Source organism: Manis javanica, chromosome 4 (genome assembly GCF_040802235.1).
Source record: "Manis javanica isolate MJ-LG chromosome 4, MJ_LKY, whole genome shotgun sequence".
NCBI lineage: Eukaryota > Metazoa > Chordata > Mammalia > Pholidota > Manidae > Manis > Manis javanica.
The window spans coordinates 95,930,165-95,951,917 of record NC_133159.1 but is presented as its reverse complement, the minus strand read 5'-3'; the positions used below and the strand labels follow the sequence as shown (position 1 = coordinate 95,951,917).

The window sequence follows — 21,753 nt, the reverse complement described above, 5'->3', positions numbered from 1 at the left end:
CTGTATCTCATTCAGTTTCCATTTTCAGTAATGTTACTTTGTTTTTTAGATTTATCCATGTTCTTTCCTGTATTTACATGTAATTCATTGCTTTTTAACCACTGCATAGTATTCAATGTTGTGACTTTACTGTGTTTTACTTAACCATTCTACTAGTGATTGAATTCAAATTCCCTCCAGCTCTCCCTCACTACCACTAAAGCTGCAACAAGCATCCTTGGACTGCCTCTCATAGACCTGTGTGAGGCTGGCTGTGGAATGTACAGCCAAGTACAGAATTGAGAGGTTTTAAGATATGTATATACTTAATCTGGTGTAGTTTGGGATAGTTTTTCAGTCTGCATTCTCACCAGCAAAGCATGAGGCTTTGCTCCTGCAGCAGCTATAGTAATGACTCCTCATCCTCATTAAACACTTGGCATTGTTCAAATTTATAATTTTGCCAGTCTGATGGTTATATCTCATTTTAATTTTAGTTTCTCTGGTAGTCAGAGAATTTGAGCATCTTTTCATATGCTTGTTAATTTTTTTGGACCTCTGCAAGTTGCTCATTTGCTTTGTCCATTTTTAAAAGTAGAATCTCAATCACATTCAAGTTAGGTTAGCAGACATTCCTTAGATGTTTACATATTTATTTAGAGATTAATCCCTTTTATTGGGTATAGATATTGTCTTCCATTCTGAAGTCACCTAATAACCCTGTCCTGTGTTTCTTCACTAAACAGAAATCCTTAATTTTTATCTATTAGACTTATTACTGTTTTCCTTGTGATTTGTGCTTTTGAAGTTTTAAGAAGTTCTTCTCTGCCCTTAAATCACAAAGATATTCTCCTACATTTTCCTCTGTCAAGTATAAGAATATGGCATAGGACAAAATGGCATATAACATATTATTAATTGTGTGCTCAATTTAAAGGAAATGCAAATTGAAATAACAGTCATACACCATTTCACACCCATCAGATTGACAAAAATGTTAAAGTCTGATAATCTTGGGAAATGGAAATTCCCTTACACAGCTGTTGAGAGTATAAAGTGATATGATCCCTTTGGAGAACATCTTGTCAATAGCTAGTATATTGGAAGATGTACATAACTCTGACCTAGCAGTTCCTTCTCTGGATGCCTACTCTAGAGAAATCCTCATCTGTGTGCATATGTAGTCATATACTGGAGTAGACATTATAGCACTATTTGAAACAGTGAGCAAATGGAAACGATTCTATTTTAGTAAGGAAGTGAATAAAATACATTTTAATTAACTCATAAAAATGGACTATAATATAGCAGTTAGATGAACTAAAATCTACATATATCAACAGGAATAAGTTTTAGAAATGTAATTGCTTAAAAAAAGAGGTGAAAAAGGATACGTATAGTATATGGTTTAGAAAAAAGATATGTTATAAAAAACACTATGAAGTCATTATGTAAGCAGTGGTATTTATATGTTATGTATGCATATATGTCATAGCGGTACACAGTATGCAGGGAAGTTTCGCATAGCAACATTTAGAAGAACTCAGCAAGAGTGTGGGAAGGACAGAGACACAAATTAGGGCTTTAATTGTATATATGATCATATATATATGTATATATAAATATATATATGTATGTCCTTAAAAAGGAAAACAAGTGAGACCTGAAAGGAATCTGGCAAAAGTTAATAACTGGAGGATATGAAAATAAAAAAAATTAAAATGTTTCTCATATAATTATCTGTGATCTTATATATGTTCAAAATATTTAATCATTGGTAATTCTATTGTAAAAATGAAAAAGCCTTCAGAAAAGAGAAAAGAAAGTGGGGGAATAAAAAGCTCCAAACAGCTTCAAAAAGATGAAAAACTTTCTGTTAATAGCTATAGTTAGGGTTCACAAACCTTATCATTTTATACCACGTTGTATCTGAAACCTTGATACTTACCAACAACTCAAGAAAAATTGATCTAATTTAGTTACAAATAATGCTGGTTTTCTTTTTTAAATCTAAGCCCAATAATTTTTCTTTTAAGTAAGGAAACTGCTGAAACTTCAAAAGTACTAAAATGTTTTCAGTGATTATGGATAGCAATCACAATATCCTGAATTTTTTTCTAATTTTTACCCTAGAAAAATGTTGAATTTCCTAGAGGTAGATAGTAATTACTAAGAATACACAGTGAAAGGTATTTTTAGTGTTTCTGGTAAGAAAAAATGGACTTTTATTTTTGTCATGGTGCATCCAAATTCCTTGGTGCTGTGATTACTGGACAAAATACAGGAAAAAATGAGATCCTTGAACATCCTTCCTATTCCCTAGTCAAATCTCTGTTTGGAGCATTTCTGTGCTCTCTGCCTCTGAGAAGTGTGGTTTTTTTCATTGGTTCCTTGCTATTATATATGTGTCAGAAACTATGAAGAGATCTCTCTTAATCTGTTTTAATACGCATCTTTGCATCCATCTGCATGATATATGAATAAATCCATTTCAAACAGGGATTTGGAACCAAGGGAATAGTTGAGTGGGGAGAAGCAAGATAATAGTTGAAAAGTTTTATGGTTTGATTTCATTGTTTTGCCTTGAATATTTTAATGAAAATTATTACCTAAAGTCAAATTTCCAAAGAATTCATCTTAATGCTTTCCCCTCAAAGCATGCATGACGTAACATAAACTGATTTTCTAGATTTGCTTCAGTTATTTTTTTGAACAACCTGTTTTTTTATAACCTAGAAAAAATAATCCTTTATATGCCCCTTATGTGAATGAGCATCTTGATTACCTCCTTAGGAACCCAGGGCTTTGATCAGAAGATGTGATTTAAAAAAAAATAATAGAAGAGCATGAGTATTTTACTCCCTAACCATATTTATCCTCCTGTTATATTAGCATAGTGATTGCTACATGGTCAAGACTAGCAGGAGCCACAAACCGTTGCTGTAGCTGGACCTCTTGAGCACTTTCCCCATTGTAATTGCCTGCCTAATGAAACTACATGACAAATTAAGCGGATATTCAGTTCTCATTTCATTCTATTCTAGAACATTTATTTTTTACAGTAAAAATTACTGATCCTCAAGATTTAACATACTAAAGTATAGAAATATTTTATTTCTAAATAAAGGCTTTCCTGAGAGTAAGCCAATATTGAATTATGCTAATAATGTCTCTGTTCAGTAAATAGTCAGGTAAAGTAATATAATTAGAATGTCAGAAAAACTTTAAAAATTACTTTTACATAAACACCTTACATTTCAACACAGGCTAGTTAGTTATTAGCTTTATCCTTTGCCCACATATTTCCTCATTTTACCAAAGTAGTTCATTATGTTATACATCAGAACAAAATTATTTGAGTTAGTTTTCTCTTTCTTTACTCCCACTTTTCATGCCAATTAGTCCTACATGAGAGCATTGATGCATTTAAATTCACAAATTAGGCCCTAATTTAGAATTTATGCAAAGCAAGCCTTGTAGGAATAAATAGTCTATGTACATAAAATCAACTAACTGTTCTTAGCACCAACAGTCCTAAAATAAGGGCACTTGATAAATTAGTTCTTCCTATTCTTTCCACCTCTTCCATTTACCAGAAAGTGCTTTGGCCTCTTTTTAGCCAGTCGTATGTATTCAAAAATAGCAGTATAAGATAATAGGGCAGAGACATACACTAGGTTATTGCTCTAACTCTCAATTCAACTTTAGTACTCTCAGCTGTTGTTATTTTGTCCACTTCAGGAAACTTCTATGGAACTCCCAAGCCTCCAGCAGAACCCAGCCCTTTCCAGCCAGATCCAGTTGATCAGGTTCTCTTTGATAATGAATTTGACACAGAATCCCAAAGAAAACGAACTACATCTGTCAGCAAGATGGAAAGAATGGACAGCTCTCTTCCTGAAGAAGAAGATGAGGAGGACAAGGAAGCTATTAATGGCAGTGGAAATTCAGGTTCATAAATAGATGAAAAACCTCTAACTGATCTTCCAGGTTGACTTCAGCATGACAGTGCATTGGAAGTAAAATTTTTCACAAGACATAAGCTGAGCAAGTGATGAGATTCTAATATTTTTAAAAGGTTGTGTGTGGAACAATTTCTATCTCTGTTGATTGTCTTGTAAGCTGTAGTTAGTTGGCAAGTGGCAGTTTTGATAAATCAGTAAATAAGCTATAATTAGTAAATAATATAATAGGCCATTTACTGTGCTGCTTAAAAGATTTGAGTTTCATTCTGATGCTAGAATATGGGAATCTTGTTGGCTTAAGTCCTGCTTTACAAGCTATAGCAAAGTGTAGATGTTTTAAGATAGAACCTTCAACCAAAACAAAGTACAGAGGTTGGAAATATGCTAATAAAATTACCTGAAAGATTTTTTTAGCAATATTCTGAGTTGAAATTCTGAATCTCTCAAAGAAAATTTCCAAACTTGACTCTCATATTTTTCATTAAATGCAAAAACCAACAGAATTTTAGTGGTGGAGAATCTGCTTTTGAGTACCTCTCAATAATGTGGTGATTGCTTAGGACAATCTTATGCTTAATTTAGAGTATAAGTAGGAAACCACAGAGTCAGAGCAGAACTAATTTCAGTCCTATTTATTATAATAATTCCATTCTAAACACTAAATACAAGCTTTATAAGGGCAGGAATTTTTGCTTGTTTTGTTCATTGTTATATCCCTTGCAGTATAAACTCCCTGGCACAGAGTAGGAACTAAGAAAATATTTTATTGATAAACAATAAATGAATGAATTTGATCATATTCCCAAATTTGTAGAACTCATTACCATATTATTTTCCCAGTGCAGTTCCAGGGAAATGGAGGAATGGAAGTAGAGGTAGCAAATATAAAGCTCTGTCAAGGATGTTTGATGTAGAGGAGAGAGAAATGGGGTGGTTGCTAGATGGAAAAACAACTGTTTCATTTCTTTTTAAGAATAGAAAAGTAGTTTGTTTTTATGTGGATGGATATGATTTGCTAGGTAGGGAATATTGGTGATACAGGAGAGAAAGTGAGAGAATTGCAATAGGCAAGAGGGGATAGGATGTAATTGAGGAGTTAACCTTAGCTAGGAGCACAGACAGTTCTTCCACAGCAACAGAAGCTGGAGTAAATGGGCACAGGTGCTGTGTGGATGTAATTGTGAGAATTCGTGGAAATTGTCTTCTGCTTGCTTCTACTTTTTTAGTGAAATAGAAAACAGGGTCATCAAATGAAATTAGGGATAAAGGAGAAGTACAAGAAGATTTAAGGAGAAGGAAGGTATGAAATAATTACCTAGGAGAGTGTCAGAGTGAATGGATTAAGGACATGTCCTGTGATTGTCATACATCATTAAATGCCCTCTGGATCATGAAGTAAGAGTGAACTAGTGTTGCCTGTGTTCAGCTACATGTGTTGGTGTAGAATAGGTGGAGAATAAGATTTAAGCAGAATTATGGTTCAATCAGGTAAGTATGATGAACTGAGGTTGGGACAAAGCAATCAAGAGTGTTTACAAGGGGTGGTTATAATGTTCAGTCATGGAATTTAAGTTGAGTAAGGGCAGTGAGGGCAAGGCCAGGGCATGGATGGGGGTGAGGAACAGTGGGAGGTGGTAAGAAGTAGTATTGATGGATCATAGAACTTGGCTGGGTAAAGGATGGTTGGAGTGGAAGTACTATAAAGAGTGACATATAATGATTTCAAAGGCTTCTTCCAAGATTCTCTGATCCTGAGGCATTGCCTGCAGTTCAGAGGTGTTACTTATATTACCTTTTAAGCTTTAGAAATGAGTTTTAGGTGTGTGGATTATGAACTCCCTAGACAAATTTTAGTATTCTTACCTACATTATGGACTTTGGGACTCTAAAAGAATTTTAATATCACCAACAGAGAATTGTATTCAACAACAAGAAGTCTATTGGAGTGTAATTTTTAAAAATTATTATTTTAAAGGACTGTGTTAAATGTATACAGGCAGGTTGGTCTAACAGCTAAGAGCAGGGACCACTTAGACTCAAATCCTGGCTTTGCTGTTTATTAGCTGTGTAACCTTGGTTAAGTTAATTTAACCTCACTGTGCCTTAGTTTCTTCATTTATAAGATAAGAGTAACAATAAAATGTACTCACAGCATTGCTGTGAGGATGATGAGTTAATATATGTAAAGTGCTTAAAATAGAGCCTAGCTCATTAAAGGTCTGTGTAAGCGCTGTGGCTGGTACGGTTGGTGTTGTGTTGACTGGTTCATATTCAAACTGATTCTACCATCATTTTCGCTTCTATCACAGACAAGCATTAGAGGTGCTGAACAGGGTTATTGTGATCCAACAAATGAAAAAAATTCACTATGTTTATTTGTTATTTAAAAAACTATAGTGCAATATGTACATAATAGACAAGGAAATAAATATTTGTCCTTTTGTTAGAAGTGAAGAGCACTGTTTGAACAGAGTGTGACTTTATCTACTTTCCACGCTGTTCTGTTTTGAATAGCAGAGAACAGAGAGAGGCATTCTGAGTCATCTGACTGGGTGAAGACTGTTCCGAGTTACAACCAAACAAATAGCTCCATGGACTTTAGAAATTATAGAGATGAGAATCTGGAACCACTGCCCAAAAACTGGGAAATGGCCTACACTGACACCGGGATGATCTACTTCATTGAGTAAGCAGATGTCTGTATGTCTTCTCATGTCTCTATCACTATGAGACTTGCCTTAAACAAGTTTTAACCTCATTTCACAAGGCTTCCATTTCTTTTTCCTCTTTTTTTTTCTTCTTCATACAGGTTACAGTTGATTCTTAATCTGATTATTTCCCTGTGTGACATTTCATTTTTATTTGATTTGGATAAAGGAATAGTGTTTATAGTGTTATAAAAACAGAAGGATTACAAACAGGTTCATCACTAACAATGAAAAAGGAATAAAGGGTGTTTTGCTTTGCTGTTTTTTAAAAAACTTTTCAGTAAATTGTCCAACTTAAAGAGCAGTTCAAGAATTATCATCATTTGGAGGGTAGGTGATTTTATTATCTGAGCTAAATATTTTCAGTCCTAGAGTTTGGTTATAATATACTCAGGCAATACAGTTAAATAATACAGGAAGAAAATATCATTGATCCTCAGAATAATTGGTACAATATGAATTCACAAAATATAAAACTATTTTATGTGAAAACACTATCAATATAAATAAAAATGTATTTATAGAGATACAGAATACCACATGATCTTGATCAATTAAAAATGTTATATTGTTTGTACCAGCAAATAATAATATGCAAATAATTTATTGGAAGTTTTATTATGAAGTATTTTTATATTATCATTCAGCTGTAATTCTCATCTTTAAAGGAATTTGCCCAGAAATAGAATACAAATACAGTGAAGTTTCAGAATATAGTAATTAAATAATTAAAATATTGAGGGCTAGATACTGTACTCAGAGAACATGTACTAAGAGATGAATTAGGGGTGGGAGACTTGAATCTGTTGCCTTAATTACACTTCCTTCCCATAAAGTGAACATCTTGCTGGACCAAGTGGGATTCTAGTTTTTAAAAGACATAGATTTTGTGTGCACTGTATTCTTTTTACCATATATGGTACATTATTGATTACATTATACATTTATATAAACATTGGTGATGAGGATGTAAAAAAAAGACACAATCAGGTCTATTCTTTTCTAGGGACAACTTAAAGGGATTTTCAGGGGTAATTTAGACTTTTGACTTTCATTCTGACTTTAGGACTAAACCCCCAAGTAAGATGTAGAGTCAACTAGAAATCGCTAGAATATCTTTAATGGCAGATTTTGAGACACAGAATCTGGCAGTACTTCATCCCTACAGAAAACAGGGATAAGTTACTAAATTACAGAGGAGAAAGAATTTATGAAAGAAATGACTCTATAGTTGAACATTATTAAAATGAATTGAAGACCTAAATGTAAGACTGGAAACTATAAAACTCTTAGAAAAAAAAAAGTGGAAATGCTTCATGATCTGTTGCTCCTCAGCAACAAGAAGGCAGTGGGGGGGACGACAAGCAGGACCAGCCTGTTATCCCGGGGGGCTGAGTGAGAGGGCAAGTGTCGACGGCTCGGTCACCCTCCCCAGAGGTCCGAGGAAAACAAAACCACACCAAGCCGGGAGATGTGTTAGCCTTGGAGGCACAGCAAAACTCAGCTTTAATGCATCAGAGGCTTAGTTATATAGGGGAAGATAAGGAAGTAACAGAAACCAATGGGAATTAATTATCTCATCTGTCACTATGGTCTTAGGCAGGTTTTAGGTTAGGTGGGGAGGCGGAGTTAGGGCTAAGACTGCACGCATGGGAACTCAGTTGGGCCACGAATGCAGAAGTAATGAGGGAGGGTGGAAACCTCCAGCCTGCGGCCTTTTCTTGGTTACAAGCCTAAAAGAGGCAAAAGGTCCCAACAATTCCCCCGTTTTGTTTTATAAATGCTCTGGGATGTCCCAGCGGGCAAGGTGCCTGTCTTAGGTTGTCCCCCTCTGGGGATCTTACCTGTCACTGGGTAACTTGCAGCTCTTCAGTTGTCCCAAGCTTACTTATCCTCCGAGGCCTGTCTTAGGTTGTCTCCACCTTGGAGATCTTACCCGTCATGGGCACACAGGGAGGTAGTCAGGGGAAATCAACGGACATTGCTGCATCATAGCGACTATAGGGGTCACTGGCTTCTGTGGCAAGTCTCTGGTATTGTACTTGCACACTCATCAACTGAATTGATTCAATTCTTTTTTGGACAAACTGGATAATCTTGTTAACAAGGCAGGGCCCAAAAGTGAAAAGTAGGAGCAAAAGAAGGATAGGACCAAGGAGGGGCAGAGTATAGGGCAACCACCCATGTAACTCAGTCCAAAGAAAATTGGCTTGTAATTCTTTTCGGCATCTCTCGAGGTCTTCTTGAAGTTGTATGACCTTATTTTGGACTATGCCGGAACAGTTCGCATAGAAGCAGCATTCTTCCTGTAAAAAGAGACATAAGCCTCCCTTTTCAGCTGTGAGGAGATCAAGCCCCCTACGGTTCTGTAGGACTACTGTCGCTCCAATTGTGCTTGGAGGTCAAGAATTGTGCTGGCTACAGCTTGTATATCATCGATCATCTGTTGAGAAAGGGCTTTATAATAATGCAGAGAGGTCCCTAATCCTGCTGCCCCTGTGGCAGCTCCGGTGGCCACTCCAAGGCCTAAAAGCAGGGGGATAACCTGAATGGCCCTTTTTGATCTACCTCCGATGTGGTCTAAAGCAGGAATAGGGAGGCTTTGATTATTAGGGACTATCCCAATGTCAGGGAAAATGACAGCTGGAACACAAAGCCCAGTCCAGTTCGTTGGGAGAAAGCTAAACGTGTCTTCCGCGCAAATGAAGACTGTTCCATTAGGAGGACAGAGAAAGGTATTATTCACAATAATATTTTGTTGACAAAAAGAATAGTGGATTCAGCCGACATATGTCTCACTAGTATTATCAGAACTGGGGTTAGCTTTGAAGCATGGGCCTTTAGGGGAAAGAGGGTCTAGATAGACTCTATAACTTGGGGGTAACAGCTGGCACTGGGGCTTGGCCTGTGACAGGTTAACAAAAGAGCATTGGCCCGTAATGGTCCCGGCTTCAGGCACAGCCAGAAATCCTTCGCTAAATCAGGATTGGTTCTATTGAGTAAGGTAAAAGCAGCCTGTATGATTGACTGTGTTTCAGAATCAAGAAGCAATTCTCCCCTGATCTCTGCGAGGCTAAGAGGGTGGTAAATCGGGGGATTTTGGTCTTCAATCAGCCTGTCTACCAGTTTTTTAATTTTGTGCTGTCGAGCCTGATCTTGGACTCCCCCCCCATCAGAGATGCCTATAGGGGCATATGTATTCCAACAGACTTGCTGTCCCCTCTTCTTTCAACAGTCAGCATATTCAGCCTTGCCTTTTATCAGAATCGCACACCAGTATGTTTTGTTACGGTGAGTGCAGGGGCTAACCTCCTCATAGCATGTAGCATGAATGGAGGCTTGAAAAGTGGTGCAAGGACAATTAGAGGGGGGTTTCCCTGGGACAGGTGAGGATACTTTGGGGCCTTGCCAACATTTGTGATCGAAACCCTTCCAGGGCATCCATTTTCTCTCACTTTTGTAAGAGTAGCTGCCCGTTGCCCATTAGGGCAGGTTTTGATAGAAGTATAACAGGTTACGGGGGGAGGGGTCTTGGTAAAAGCACAGGCCATGCAGGGGTCTCTGATGGTCTTTCATAGTATGGCCCTTGCTTGACTGGGATCTCCAAATCCTGTCTTAGCTAATGGGAGATTCATCACTATTAACAGGAAGACCAGCCTCATTGGGTTCATTGTGGACTCTGAGAGGGAGAAGAGAGATATCCTCAGGAGGCAAGGGGCCTTCTGGGTCATCATTGACATTAGTGAACTCCTCCTCCTTAGGGGGGTAATACTTGAGATCTCTTGCAGGGACCCAGATTGGCCTTTTTTCATTGGTTGGAAAGACACAGCCGAATCCCCTTCCAGCTGTAATGAGGGGGTCCGGGCCTCTCCATTCTCCAGTAAGGGGGTCCTTCCATCGGACTCTAGCCGTCTGATAAGGAACAGTTGTTGTCCAGTGCTTTTGGAAGGGCGAGAAGTGTTCGCCTTTGGCAAAATTCAAAATATTTAGAGTAAATAATGCCATCTTTAGTTGATCATGGATGGGGGAGTGTTCCCCCTTTTTGTTTTATTAATTGACCTTTGAGGATATGATTGTATTTTTCTACGATTGCTTGTCCTTTAGGGCTATAAGGAATTCCAGTGGTATGAGAAATTTGCCATTTACTCAAGAATTCAGTAAAAGATCTACTGATAAAGCAGGGATCATTATCGGTTTTGATTTGGTCTGGCAGGCCAAGAACGGCAAAGCACTGGAGAAAATGCTTATGGCATGTTTGGATTTTTCTCCCATATGGGCTGTGGCCCAACAAGCATGGGAGAGGGTATCAACTTAGAAATATGTATTTAAGCTTCCCAAAAGGGGCAAAAGTGTGACATCAATCTGCCAAAGGTTATTGGGCCTCAGGCCTCGAGGGTTCACCCCGCCCTTTTGAAGCGGAGGAACCTATAGAAAGGGCTGGCATGATATACATGTTCTAATGATCTTTTTTAAGTCTCTGATGGGGACTTGAGGGAACCGATGGTGTAGTCCCCTCCAATTAGCGTAAGTTGATGAAAAGAGGTGGCTTCCTGTACTGTGTAGGCTGAAGCTAGTTGGTCTGCAAGAGCATTGCCCCTCGACAAAAGGCTTGGCAAGTCCTGATGTCCTCTTAAATGTTGCACAAAAAGGGGAACTAGTCTCTGTTTTAACAAATTGCGAGCTTGAATCATCAAAGGAGTGATGGGATTATTGTCAAGTCTGATGTGTGCTCCCACAGGGTTGGGCAGTAGATTGACAACATAAAGGCTATCTAAAAACAGATTAAGCCTTGGATCTCAGATAGAGCTAAAACAACAGCATAAAGCTCTTTAAACTGGGCGGAGCCCTGTATCTCATGAAAGAGGGTTACGGCCAGAGGGCATTCACTTGTGCCTGGGGGGAACATTACCATAGAGGCTCCCCATTTACCCCTGTAGATAAAAACAGAGGGGAAAGAGGGGTCTGCCTCAGTGAGGAACATTTTAGGCAGCTGCCATGCCAGTTGGCCAAAAGAACTCATCCACCTATAGGGACCATAGTGACAGTCCACTATCCCCAGAAAGCCCTCCATGGCCATTGGCAATCTGGAATTATTTCTCTGTAGCCACGAGAAATCATTGACCTGAAAAAGGATGATCAAAGAGTGGGGTTCACACCCAAAAAGACGGACAGAAAGATCTCGTCCCTTGACAATGCAGTCGGCCATTTGATCCACTATAGAGTACACTCGGGGTGCCCCTCCCACAGATAGATGTATCCAATGTACAGGATCTCCCTCCTGAGCTAAAAGGGTGGTGAGGAGGGTCTCTCTCGCCATAATATAGAGGATTAGTGGCAAGTTTGGATTATATCTTTTTAAGGCAGCGTTATCAATGGCATGTTGAACTTTTGTCAATGTGTCTCTATGTATAGGGGTTAAAGTCACTGTTGAAGCTAGGTTAAGGCCTTTTAATAGGTCAAAAAGAGGGATAAGATCAGCTGTGGTTATAGGAATCCAGGGCCTCATCCAATTGATTTCCCCCAGCAGTTTCTGGAGCTGTGGTAGTGTATACGCGTCCTGAATACTTAACAGGGGAGACAACATCTAATGTTAAAGTAGTTCCCAAAATTTTAAAAGGAGCTCTCTGTTGAACTTTATCTGGGGCAATTTGAAAGTTGTAGTTTTTGAGCAGGGAAAGGCACCTTTTAAAGAGGTCGTCTAATTTGTGGGAACAAGTGGCCCCCAAGATAATATCATCCATATATATGTAAAAGAGTATGTCAGATTCCTCTCAGCTTGTTGCTGGCATTCCTCTTTATACAAAGCACACCACTTAATATAAAGGGGGCCAGGGAGAACTGCCTGGGCAAGAGCCCTCCAATCTGTGGCGGTGCACGGATGGTGAGCAAGTCTCTGGAGGATGGTCTCAGTCCAAGGAGCATTGGGGCCATCCTCAAGAACGGCCTTCTTTAACTCCTTAAGGTCACCTGGCTCCCAAGGGTACCAGGGGGCAGGGCGGTTATCTCCGGGATTAACATTGACAGGAAATAGCTGACATGGCCCTAGGTTGGGTTGTGGGTGGAGCCCTGGATTCTCTTAAGGTTGACAACCAATAGGAGAGCCTAAGTCCTTATATGGGAGAGGAGCTGAAACCCCTGCCCGTTGGTATGGGGGAGGGGGGCTGATGTTGATTTGAAAGGGTTAGAAGGGCAACTAACACCAGGAAGTGGAGGATATAAGGGAGTCGTGGATTTTGGGGGCCAGGGAGCGGCATCAAATGGGTCAGTGGTGCGGCCGCTTCGATGCTTCTCAGGCTCTTTATCACTCTTCTGGCCTGAAGGGGTGATTTCGGGTGGGGGAAGAGGACCCAGTTTTCGCCAAGAGGGGGCCCTTGCTCCAGTGGCCTCCTTATCTCCTGAATCCTTAGCAGGTGGTTTGGGAGGCCAGGGAGGGAAGCAACTCTTCAAGGCTGCCAAAGTGGGGAAAGGCCCTAGAGGGGGGATCTCACCCCTGTTAATCTGTGCCTTGAGCACAAGCTGCTCTACCCAATCCCAAGTCTCCCAGTCAAACAAATTACTCTCTGGTAACCATGGGGCGACCTTAACTAAAATCTCCCAGGTCTTGATAGCCTGACTATCAGAAAGCTCTAAGCCCCTGCTTTTGAGAAGGACCCTAAGGGACTCAAGGGAAGGACCAGGCTTTGAGGAAGTTTATCCCATAGTTTATGGAAATACACTTAACCGTGGTCTGATTAGCTCGTCAGCAAAGGGTTCCTCACATGGGGCACCAGTTGTTGCTCCGCAGCAACAAGAAGGCTGGGGGTGGGGGCACAAGCAGGACCAGCCTGTTATCCCTGGGGGCTGAGCGAGAGGGCAAGTGTCGACGGCTCGGTCACCCTCCCCAGAGATCCGGGGAAAAAAAACCACACCAAGCCAGGAGATGTGTCAGCCTTGGAGGCACAGCAAAACTCAGCTTTATTGCATCAGAGGCTTAGTTATATAGGGGAAGATAAGGAAGTAACAGAAACCAATGGGAATTAATTATCTCATCTGTCACTAGGGTCTTAGACAGGTTTTAGGTTAGGTGGGGAGGTGGAGTTAGGGCTAAGAGCACCCGCACGGGAACTCAGTTGGGGTACAAATGCAGGTAATGAGGGAGGGTGGAAACCTCCAGCCTGCAGCCTTTCTTGGTTACAAGCCTGAAAGAGGCAAAAGGTCCCACCAATGATCCTAGACTTGGCAAGGACTTCTTGGATATGACACCAAAAGCATAGGCAACAAAAGCAAAACTAGACAAATGGGACTTCATCAAACTTAAAAATTTATGTGCATTGACTAAGAACAATCCCTGGACCAAATGGTCTCACTGCTGAATTTTATCAAACATGTAGTGAAGACTTAAAACCCATCCTCCTTAAAGTTTTCCAAAAAGTAGAAGAGGAGGGAATACTCCCAAACTCATTCTACGAGGCCAACATTACTCTTAATGCCAAAACCAGGCAAAGACAGCACAAAAAAAGAAAATTACAGACCATTTATCCCTGATGAACATAGATGCAAAAATACTCAACAAAATATTAGCAAACCGAATTCAAAAATACATCAAAAACATCATCCATCATGATCGAGTGGGATTCATCCCAGGGATGCAAGGATGGTACAACAGTTGAAAATCCATCAACATCATCCACTACACCAACAAAAAGAAGGACAAAAACCACATGGTCATCTCCATAGATGCTGAAAAACCATTTGACAAAATTCAACATCCATTCATGATAAAAACTCTCAACAAAATGGGTATAGAGGGCAAGTACCTCAACATAATAAAGGCCATATATGACAGACCCACAGCCAACGTTATACTTAACAGCAAGAAGCTGAAAGCTTTTCCTTTACGATTGGTAACAAGACAAGGATGCCCACTCTCCCCACTTCTATTCAACATAGTACTGGAGGTCCTAGCCATGGCAATCAGACAACACAAAGAAATAAAAGGCATCCGGATTGGCAAGGAAGAAGGTTAATTGTCCCTGTTTGCAGATGACATGATATTGTACATAAAATACGCTAAAAAATCCACTCCAAAACTACTAGATCTAATATCTGAATTCAGCAAAGTTGCAGGATACAAAATTAATACACAGAAATCTGTGGCATTCCTGTACACTAAAGATGAACTAGCGGAAAGAGAAATCAGGAAAACAATTCCATTCACAATTGCATCAAAAAGAATAAAATACCTAGGAATAAACCTAACCAAGGAAGTGAAAGACCTATACTCTGAAAACTACAAGACACTCTTAAGAGAAATTAAAAGAGGAAACTAATAAATGGAAATTGATCCCATGCTCTTGGGTAAGAAGAATTAATATGTCAAAATGGCCATCCTGCCTAAAGCAATCTATAGATTCAATGCAATTCCTATCAAAATACCTATAGCATTCTTCAATAGAGCAAATACTTGAGCAAATACTTCTAAAATTTATATGGAACCACAAAAGACACCAAATAGCCAAAGCAATCCTGAGAAGGAAGAATAAAGCAGGGGAAATTACACTCCCTGACTTCAAGCTCTACTACAAAGCCACGGTAATCAAGACAATTTGGTACTGGCACAAGAACAGACCCATAGACCAGTGGAACAGACTAGAGAGCCCAGATATAAACCCAAGCATATATGGTCAATTAATATACAACAAAGGAGCCATGGATATACAATGGGGAAATGACAGCCTCTTCAACAGCTGGTTTTGGCAAAACCGGACAGCTGCATGTAAGTGAATCAAACTGGATCATTGTATAATCCATACACAAAAGTAAACTCAAAATGGATCAAAGACCTGAATGTAAGTCATAAAACCATAAAACTCTTAGAAAAAAATATAGGCAAAAATCTCTTGGACATAAACATGAGCAACTTCTTCATGAACATATCTCCCTGGGCAAGGGAAACAAAAGCAAAACTGAACAAATGGGACTATATCAAACTAAAAAGCTTCTGTGCAGCAAAGGACACCATCAGTAGAACAAAAAGAGATCCTACAGAATGGGAGAATATAGTCATAAATGACATATCTGATATGGGGTTGACCTCCACATTATATAAAGAGCTCACGTACCTCAACAAACAAAAAGCAAAGAAGTCAATTAAAAAATGGGCAGAGGGGCTGGACAGACAGTTCTCCAAAGAAGAAATCAGATGGCCAACAAGCACATGAAAAGATGCTCCTCATTGCTAATCATCAGAGAAATGCAAATTAAAACCACAATGAGATATCACCTCACACCAGTAAGGATGACCAACATCCAAAAGACAAACAACAACAAATGTTGGCGAGGATGTAGAGAAAGGGGCACCCTCCTACACTGCTGGTGGGAATGTAAATTAGTTCAACCATTGTGGAAAGCAGTATGGAGGTTCCTCAGAAAACTAAAAATAGAAATATCATTTGACACAGGAATTCCATCCCAAGGAATTTACCCTAAGAATACAGGAGCACAGTTTGAAAAAGCCATATGCACCCCTATGTTTATCTCAGCACTATTTACAATAGCCAGGAAAGGAAGCAACCTAAGTGTCCATCAGTAGATGAATGGATAAAGAAGATGTGGTACATATACACACTGGAATATTATTCATCCATAAGAAAACAAATTGTACCATTTGCAACAACATGGATGGGGCTAGAGGGTATTATGCTCAGTGAAATAAGCCAGGTGGAGAAAGACAAGTATCAAATGATTTCACTCATCTGTGGAGTATAAGAACAAAGAAAAAACTGAAGGAACAAAACAGCAGCAGACTCACAGAACCCAAGAATGGACTAACAGTTACCAAAGGGAAAGGGACTGGGGAGGATGGGTGGGAGGGAAGGGATAAGGGGGAAAACGGGGCATTACGATTAGCACACATAATGTGGGAGGTGAGTGGGACACCGGAAAGGCAGTATATACAGAGAAGACAAGCATGTAACTACACTGATAGACAGTGACTGTAATGGGATATGTTGGGGGGACTTGATAATAGGGGGAGTCTAGTAACCATAATTTTCAAGTAATTTTACATTAATGATATCAAAGTAAAAAAATAAAAAATAAAAACGTATGTGCATTGAAGGGGAACAATCAACAGAGTGAAAAAGCAAACTACAGAATAGGAGGAAACACTTGCAAACCATATACCTGATAAGGAGTTAATGCCCAGAATATAGTTGAATATTATTTGCTGATAGATAAAGCTCTCTTGTTTGCTGTGGCTAATGTGTTTGATCTGTGTTACTGCTGCTGTTAAATTGTGCATCTGTACAAAAAGAGTACTAAAGTAGGTCTATAGTTTTTAGCTGTTATGTTCTGGGTATAGTCTTCATGGTCATTTCTTTACTTTTGGAAATTTCTTGTAAAATCCTCTAGTTGATTACCTACATCTGCTAATTTAGCAGTAACAATTTCAGATCATTGGAACCAAAGTTATGCTTTTTTCAAGTAGCAATTTTGATATTCGCTTAGGATATATCCACTTTTTTTTTTCCATTTTTTTCTGCATGATGCTAGGCCTCTTTGGAGGCCTAGTTTCTTTTCATTTTGCCAAAATTGGTTTAACTGGTTTTAGTGTGAAGTATCTCTCTGACAAAATGGGTAACACAGACTTGCTAGAAACTATCCCAATTTTTCCTACTTAGATTGCCCATTATTCAGCATACAAAAAATATTTCTGCCATAGTCTACCAACTAATCATCCTTGGAAATGTATAAGAAGGGGTTGTATGCACTGTAAGTAGCTCAGGAGTTAGAAAAGTCATAGGAGATATGATTAATTCCTTGAAACTGTTGGCTTGATTTCCCAAGAGTGGTTAATGTAGAGATTAGTCTGTTTATCTCATGTTAAAAGACCCCAAAGAAAGATAGTTTATTCACATTGTTATTTTCACACTACTTTGATAATAACTTTAAACTTTTCTGCATTCCTGTATATTTCTTCCATGATTTTTTTCTTTCTTTAATCCTCATATTTCAGATATTTAAACTCTAACACTGTCCAATCAGCTGTGTGATAATTTTGTTTTAGCATTAATATCTACTGCATGGTGACTTGGTCTGAAAGTAATTGTGACCTGTAATGGAATTAAAGCATTTGTGACCTACTTCATAAAAAGGGACACGGAGTAAGGATGTCTTTTATTCTACCTTTTTTTCTCTCAAATATGTGGTCCATACTGATGAAAACTAGGTTTTGGAGTTGAACTATACCCATTGTTTTTACTTGCGTGTTGCAGAAACAACATTTAAAATTTTTATTTTATAACTATATTGTATTTTAAGGAGCCCCTGTGAGGACAGGGGATCTTTCTGTTAATCTCTGTATTCCTAGGCCTCAGCACAGTGCCTGTGCAACACAGATACTCAAGAAATACAGTGCTTTTTGAAGGGAGAGAGGAAAGAAGTCAGCTAGCAAGCAAACGTATTTGTCAATACAGCTTTTTCTACTAAATAATGCAGTGTATGGGGCTATGTGACCATCCTTTAAAACATTTTGACTGCTTCAGTGTCTTCTTTCTGTCACTGGCATCTTCTCCCTTCCTGAGAGTCTTCATTCTCAAATTAGTGCTTTTAGCATTACTTTTCCTTGATAGTAGTTTTGAAGTAACAGACTGAGTGCAATAGGGTTATTAAATCAGAGGTATACAAATGGAACCTATAAGAAATAAATGTGCAAACATCATATACCTTTTAGTCACTTTTAACCTTTGCTTTTAAAATAGTTTTCTCCATCTTTTTTGCTGTTTCTAATTGAAATCTTTATTCTACAGCCACAATACCAAGACAACCACGTGGTTGGATCCTCGTCTTTGTAAGAAAGCCAAAGCCCCTGAAGACTGTGAAGATGGAGGTAGAGATTCAGAAACCTTTTATACCATATTTATTCTCTTCATGACTTCTTGCTTTTCTTGCTTAGATAGTGAGTTTTCCAAAACCCTAAACAAACTGTAAGCCCATAAGCAGTGAGTAGATATTATAATCAACTGACTCTGCATCTGATTCTATGAGAGAATTAATTTCTTTTTTTGAGGATAATACAACTAAATCCTTTTTCCAAAAAAAAATTTAATAAAAATAAATTTACCCCTTTTTTTATGTTTGTTTTGAAGGCATACTTTTAAAATTTTAAATAAATAATTTAATGAATCAGGTAATTCTCAACCCCAGGGTAGCCTCATCATGACATTTGAGCCTTCAAAAATATATTTAATGTGATATCATTAGAATAGATATGCCAGTATCTATGGCTAATCTTTAGCCATTTAGAACAGCAGTAGAAACTCATTGAAAGTCTCTAATATATGCCCCTTCCCCTCCAATATATTCTTACCCACACAACTTTTACTACATAGTAGAAAGTTTTTCTAAGCATCATTAGATAATAATGTCTGTCTTGCTTATTACAAGTTCTTTTTAATAGTATAGTCTTACAAATAAGTGTAGGATTTACTCCAAAATTTTTTGCTATGACTTCTTGAATATGGGCAGATGGATAAAATTTGCATTCATTTTGTATCACTGCATCAGAAATTATTTGCCTTGGTTAAAAATTGAGTGTCTAGAATGAGATTTGGATGCTCTTTCTGTAGATTGAGTTACTGTTTATTTAAAAAATTAAGCAGAATTTATACATATTTTGTTTAGGATGATTACAGAAATGAGATTTTTTTTGGTATAATTAAAAAATGGAATTATTTTAAGTTATATTTGCAATGTTATAAAAAAATTAGATACCTTGGAGCAAATATACTGAAAGCTATACAGGTCCTCTATATTCAACACTATAAAACATCACTGAAAGAAATAGGATAATGAAACCCTAAAATAATTAAAGAGATATGCTATGTTCATAGACTGGATGATAATATTGTTAGTGATGTTCGTTCTCCCTAAATTATATCTGTATTCAGTATAGTCCCAATCAAAATTTATAAGCTGATTCTAAAATATATATGGAAATACAAAAGCTCTAGTTAGCCAAACTTAAAAAAGGATAAAAGACTTAAACTGCCAGATTTGAAGACTTACTGTAAAGCTCTAATAATCAAGACAGTGTAGTATTGGTATAAGGATAGACAAATAGATCAGTGGAACAGGATAGAGAATCCAGAAATAGAGCACATATGTGATCACTGAATTTGCATCAAGATACCAAGTCAATTCAAGAAGAGGAGGAAAATCCCTCTAAGAAATGGTGGTTGAAACAACTGGATATTCATAAGGAAAAATGAACCTCACCCTATACACAAAAATTAATTTCAGATGGACCAAAGACCCAGTCATAAAAGCTAGAACCCTAGAGCTTTTAGAAGAAAACTTAGGAGAGTATCCTTATGGCTTTGAGATTAGCAAAGACTTCTTATACAAGCCATAAAAAGTATGAACCATAAAAGAAAAAATTGATGAGCTGGGCCTAATAAAAATATTAAATTTCTATTTATTAAAAGACAACATGAAGAAAATGAATAGACAAAGTCATAGACTTTGCAGTACACATCTCACAAAGGAATAACATTGAGAATCTATAAAGAGTAATTATTACTCAGTAAGAAAAAGGCAGCCAAATTTTAAAATGGGCAAAATACTTAAATAGGTCCCAAAAGACAATATACAAATGTGCAGTAAACACATGAAAAGATATTCAATATGATTAGTCACTAGGGAAATGCAAATTAAAACCACAGTGAGATACCACACTACACCCACTAGAATGACTGTAGTTCAAAAAGAGAGAATGACAAATGTTGGTGAGAATGGGGAGAAATGGTAACCCTTGTACATTGCTAGGCAGAATGTAAAATAGTAACAACCACTTTGGAAAGCAGTCTGGCAGTTTCTTATAGGTTAAATATAAATTTACCATATCACCTAGCAATTCCACTCCTAGGTATCTAACCAAGACAAATGAAAACATATGTCCATGCAAAAACATGCATGTAAATATCATGGAAGCACTATTCATAATAGTTAAAAAGTGGGAACAACCCAAATGTCTATTAATCAATGAATAGATAAATAAAATACAATCATACAATGGAACACTATTCAGCAATAAAAAAGAGTGAAATACTACACATGCTAAAACATGAACAAACCTCAAACATTTTATATTAAATGAAAACAGCATGAGGGATCTTACCGGGTGATGAAATGTTCTAAAATTGGATTGTGGTGATAGTTGCACAACTCAATAAATTATTAAAAAGCATTGAATTGTAAACAGGTGAATTTTTTATATAAACTATACCTCAATAAAATTGTTTTTTAAAATGACCAAAGGATTTCAAAAGACATTTCACAAAGAAGGTAGAAGAATAATTAATAAGGACATCTAAAGGTGCTTTTCATTAGTCATCACTACGGTAAGTTGCTATTCACACCCCCTGCAAGGGCTATACACTATATAAGTCAAATACACTAACAATGCCAAAGATTGGTCAGGCTGTAGAGCAATTGGAACTTCCACTTTTGATGGAGATGTAAAATTATGTGAACGTTTTTGGCAGTTTCCCAGAAGGTATTATTTCAAGAGAAATGAAAACGTGTTGCCCACAAGACATAAATGATCATGATAGCCTTGTTCATTATAGCTCAAATCTGGAAACATCCCAAATATCCATCAAATGAGAATGGATAAACAACTTCTGGTATATTCAAACACTGAAATACTACTCATCAATAAAAAGAAAAATAAGTTGTAGCTAACACCCAACAACACGGATGATTCTCATAAATATGTTGAAAAAAAGAATTCAGACAGAAAAGAATGGGTTCCCAATTATCCATTATTTAAAGCCTAAGAACAGGAAAACTGATCTGTGCTGCTAGAAGTCAGAAAATGAGGAGAGGAAGGAAGTGGGTATATTGAAATAATTCTTTGGAATGATGGATAAATTCTCCACTTTTTTAGGATGGCAGTTTTGTAGACACATGCAACTACCAAAACTCATTTTTTATGACTGAACAAACATTTAGATTGATTGTTTTATCATTGAATGAGCACTTAAGATCAGTGCATTTTATTACATGTAAATTATACCTCAAATCATTTTCAAGAAATTTTTGTCTATAAGGTTTTCTTT

General features: G+C 37.7%; 1 protein-coding gene across 6 annotated transcripts in view; it reads left to right on the top strand.

Moving 5' to 3' along the window:
- The window catches only part of MAGI3 (membrane associated guanylate kinase, WW and PDZ domain containing 3), a 307,496-nt gene that overhangs the window by 199,613 nt on the left and 86,130 nt on the right, over positions 1–21,753 (top strand). For 4 of the 6 annotated variants that reach the window (XM_073234405.1, XM_037005363.2, XM_037005365.2 and 1 more), the window contains exons 4-6: positions 3,721–3,930; positions 6,459–6,630; positions 18,442–18,521. In XM_073234405.1, coding sequence (XP_073090506.1) covers positions 3,721–3,930; positions 6,459–6,630; positions 18,442–18,521 — 462 coding nt within the window. The remainder of the gene's footprint in view (positions 1–3,720; positions 3,931–6,458; positions 6,631–18,441; positions 18,522–21,753) is intronic. The other 2 variants (XM_037005364.2, XM_073234406.1) reach the window with 1 other exon arrangement.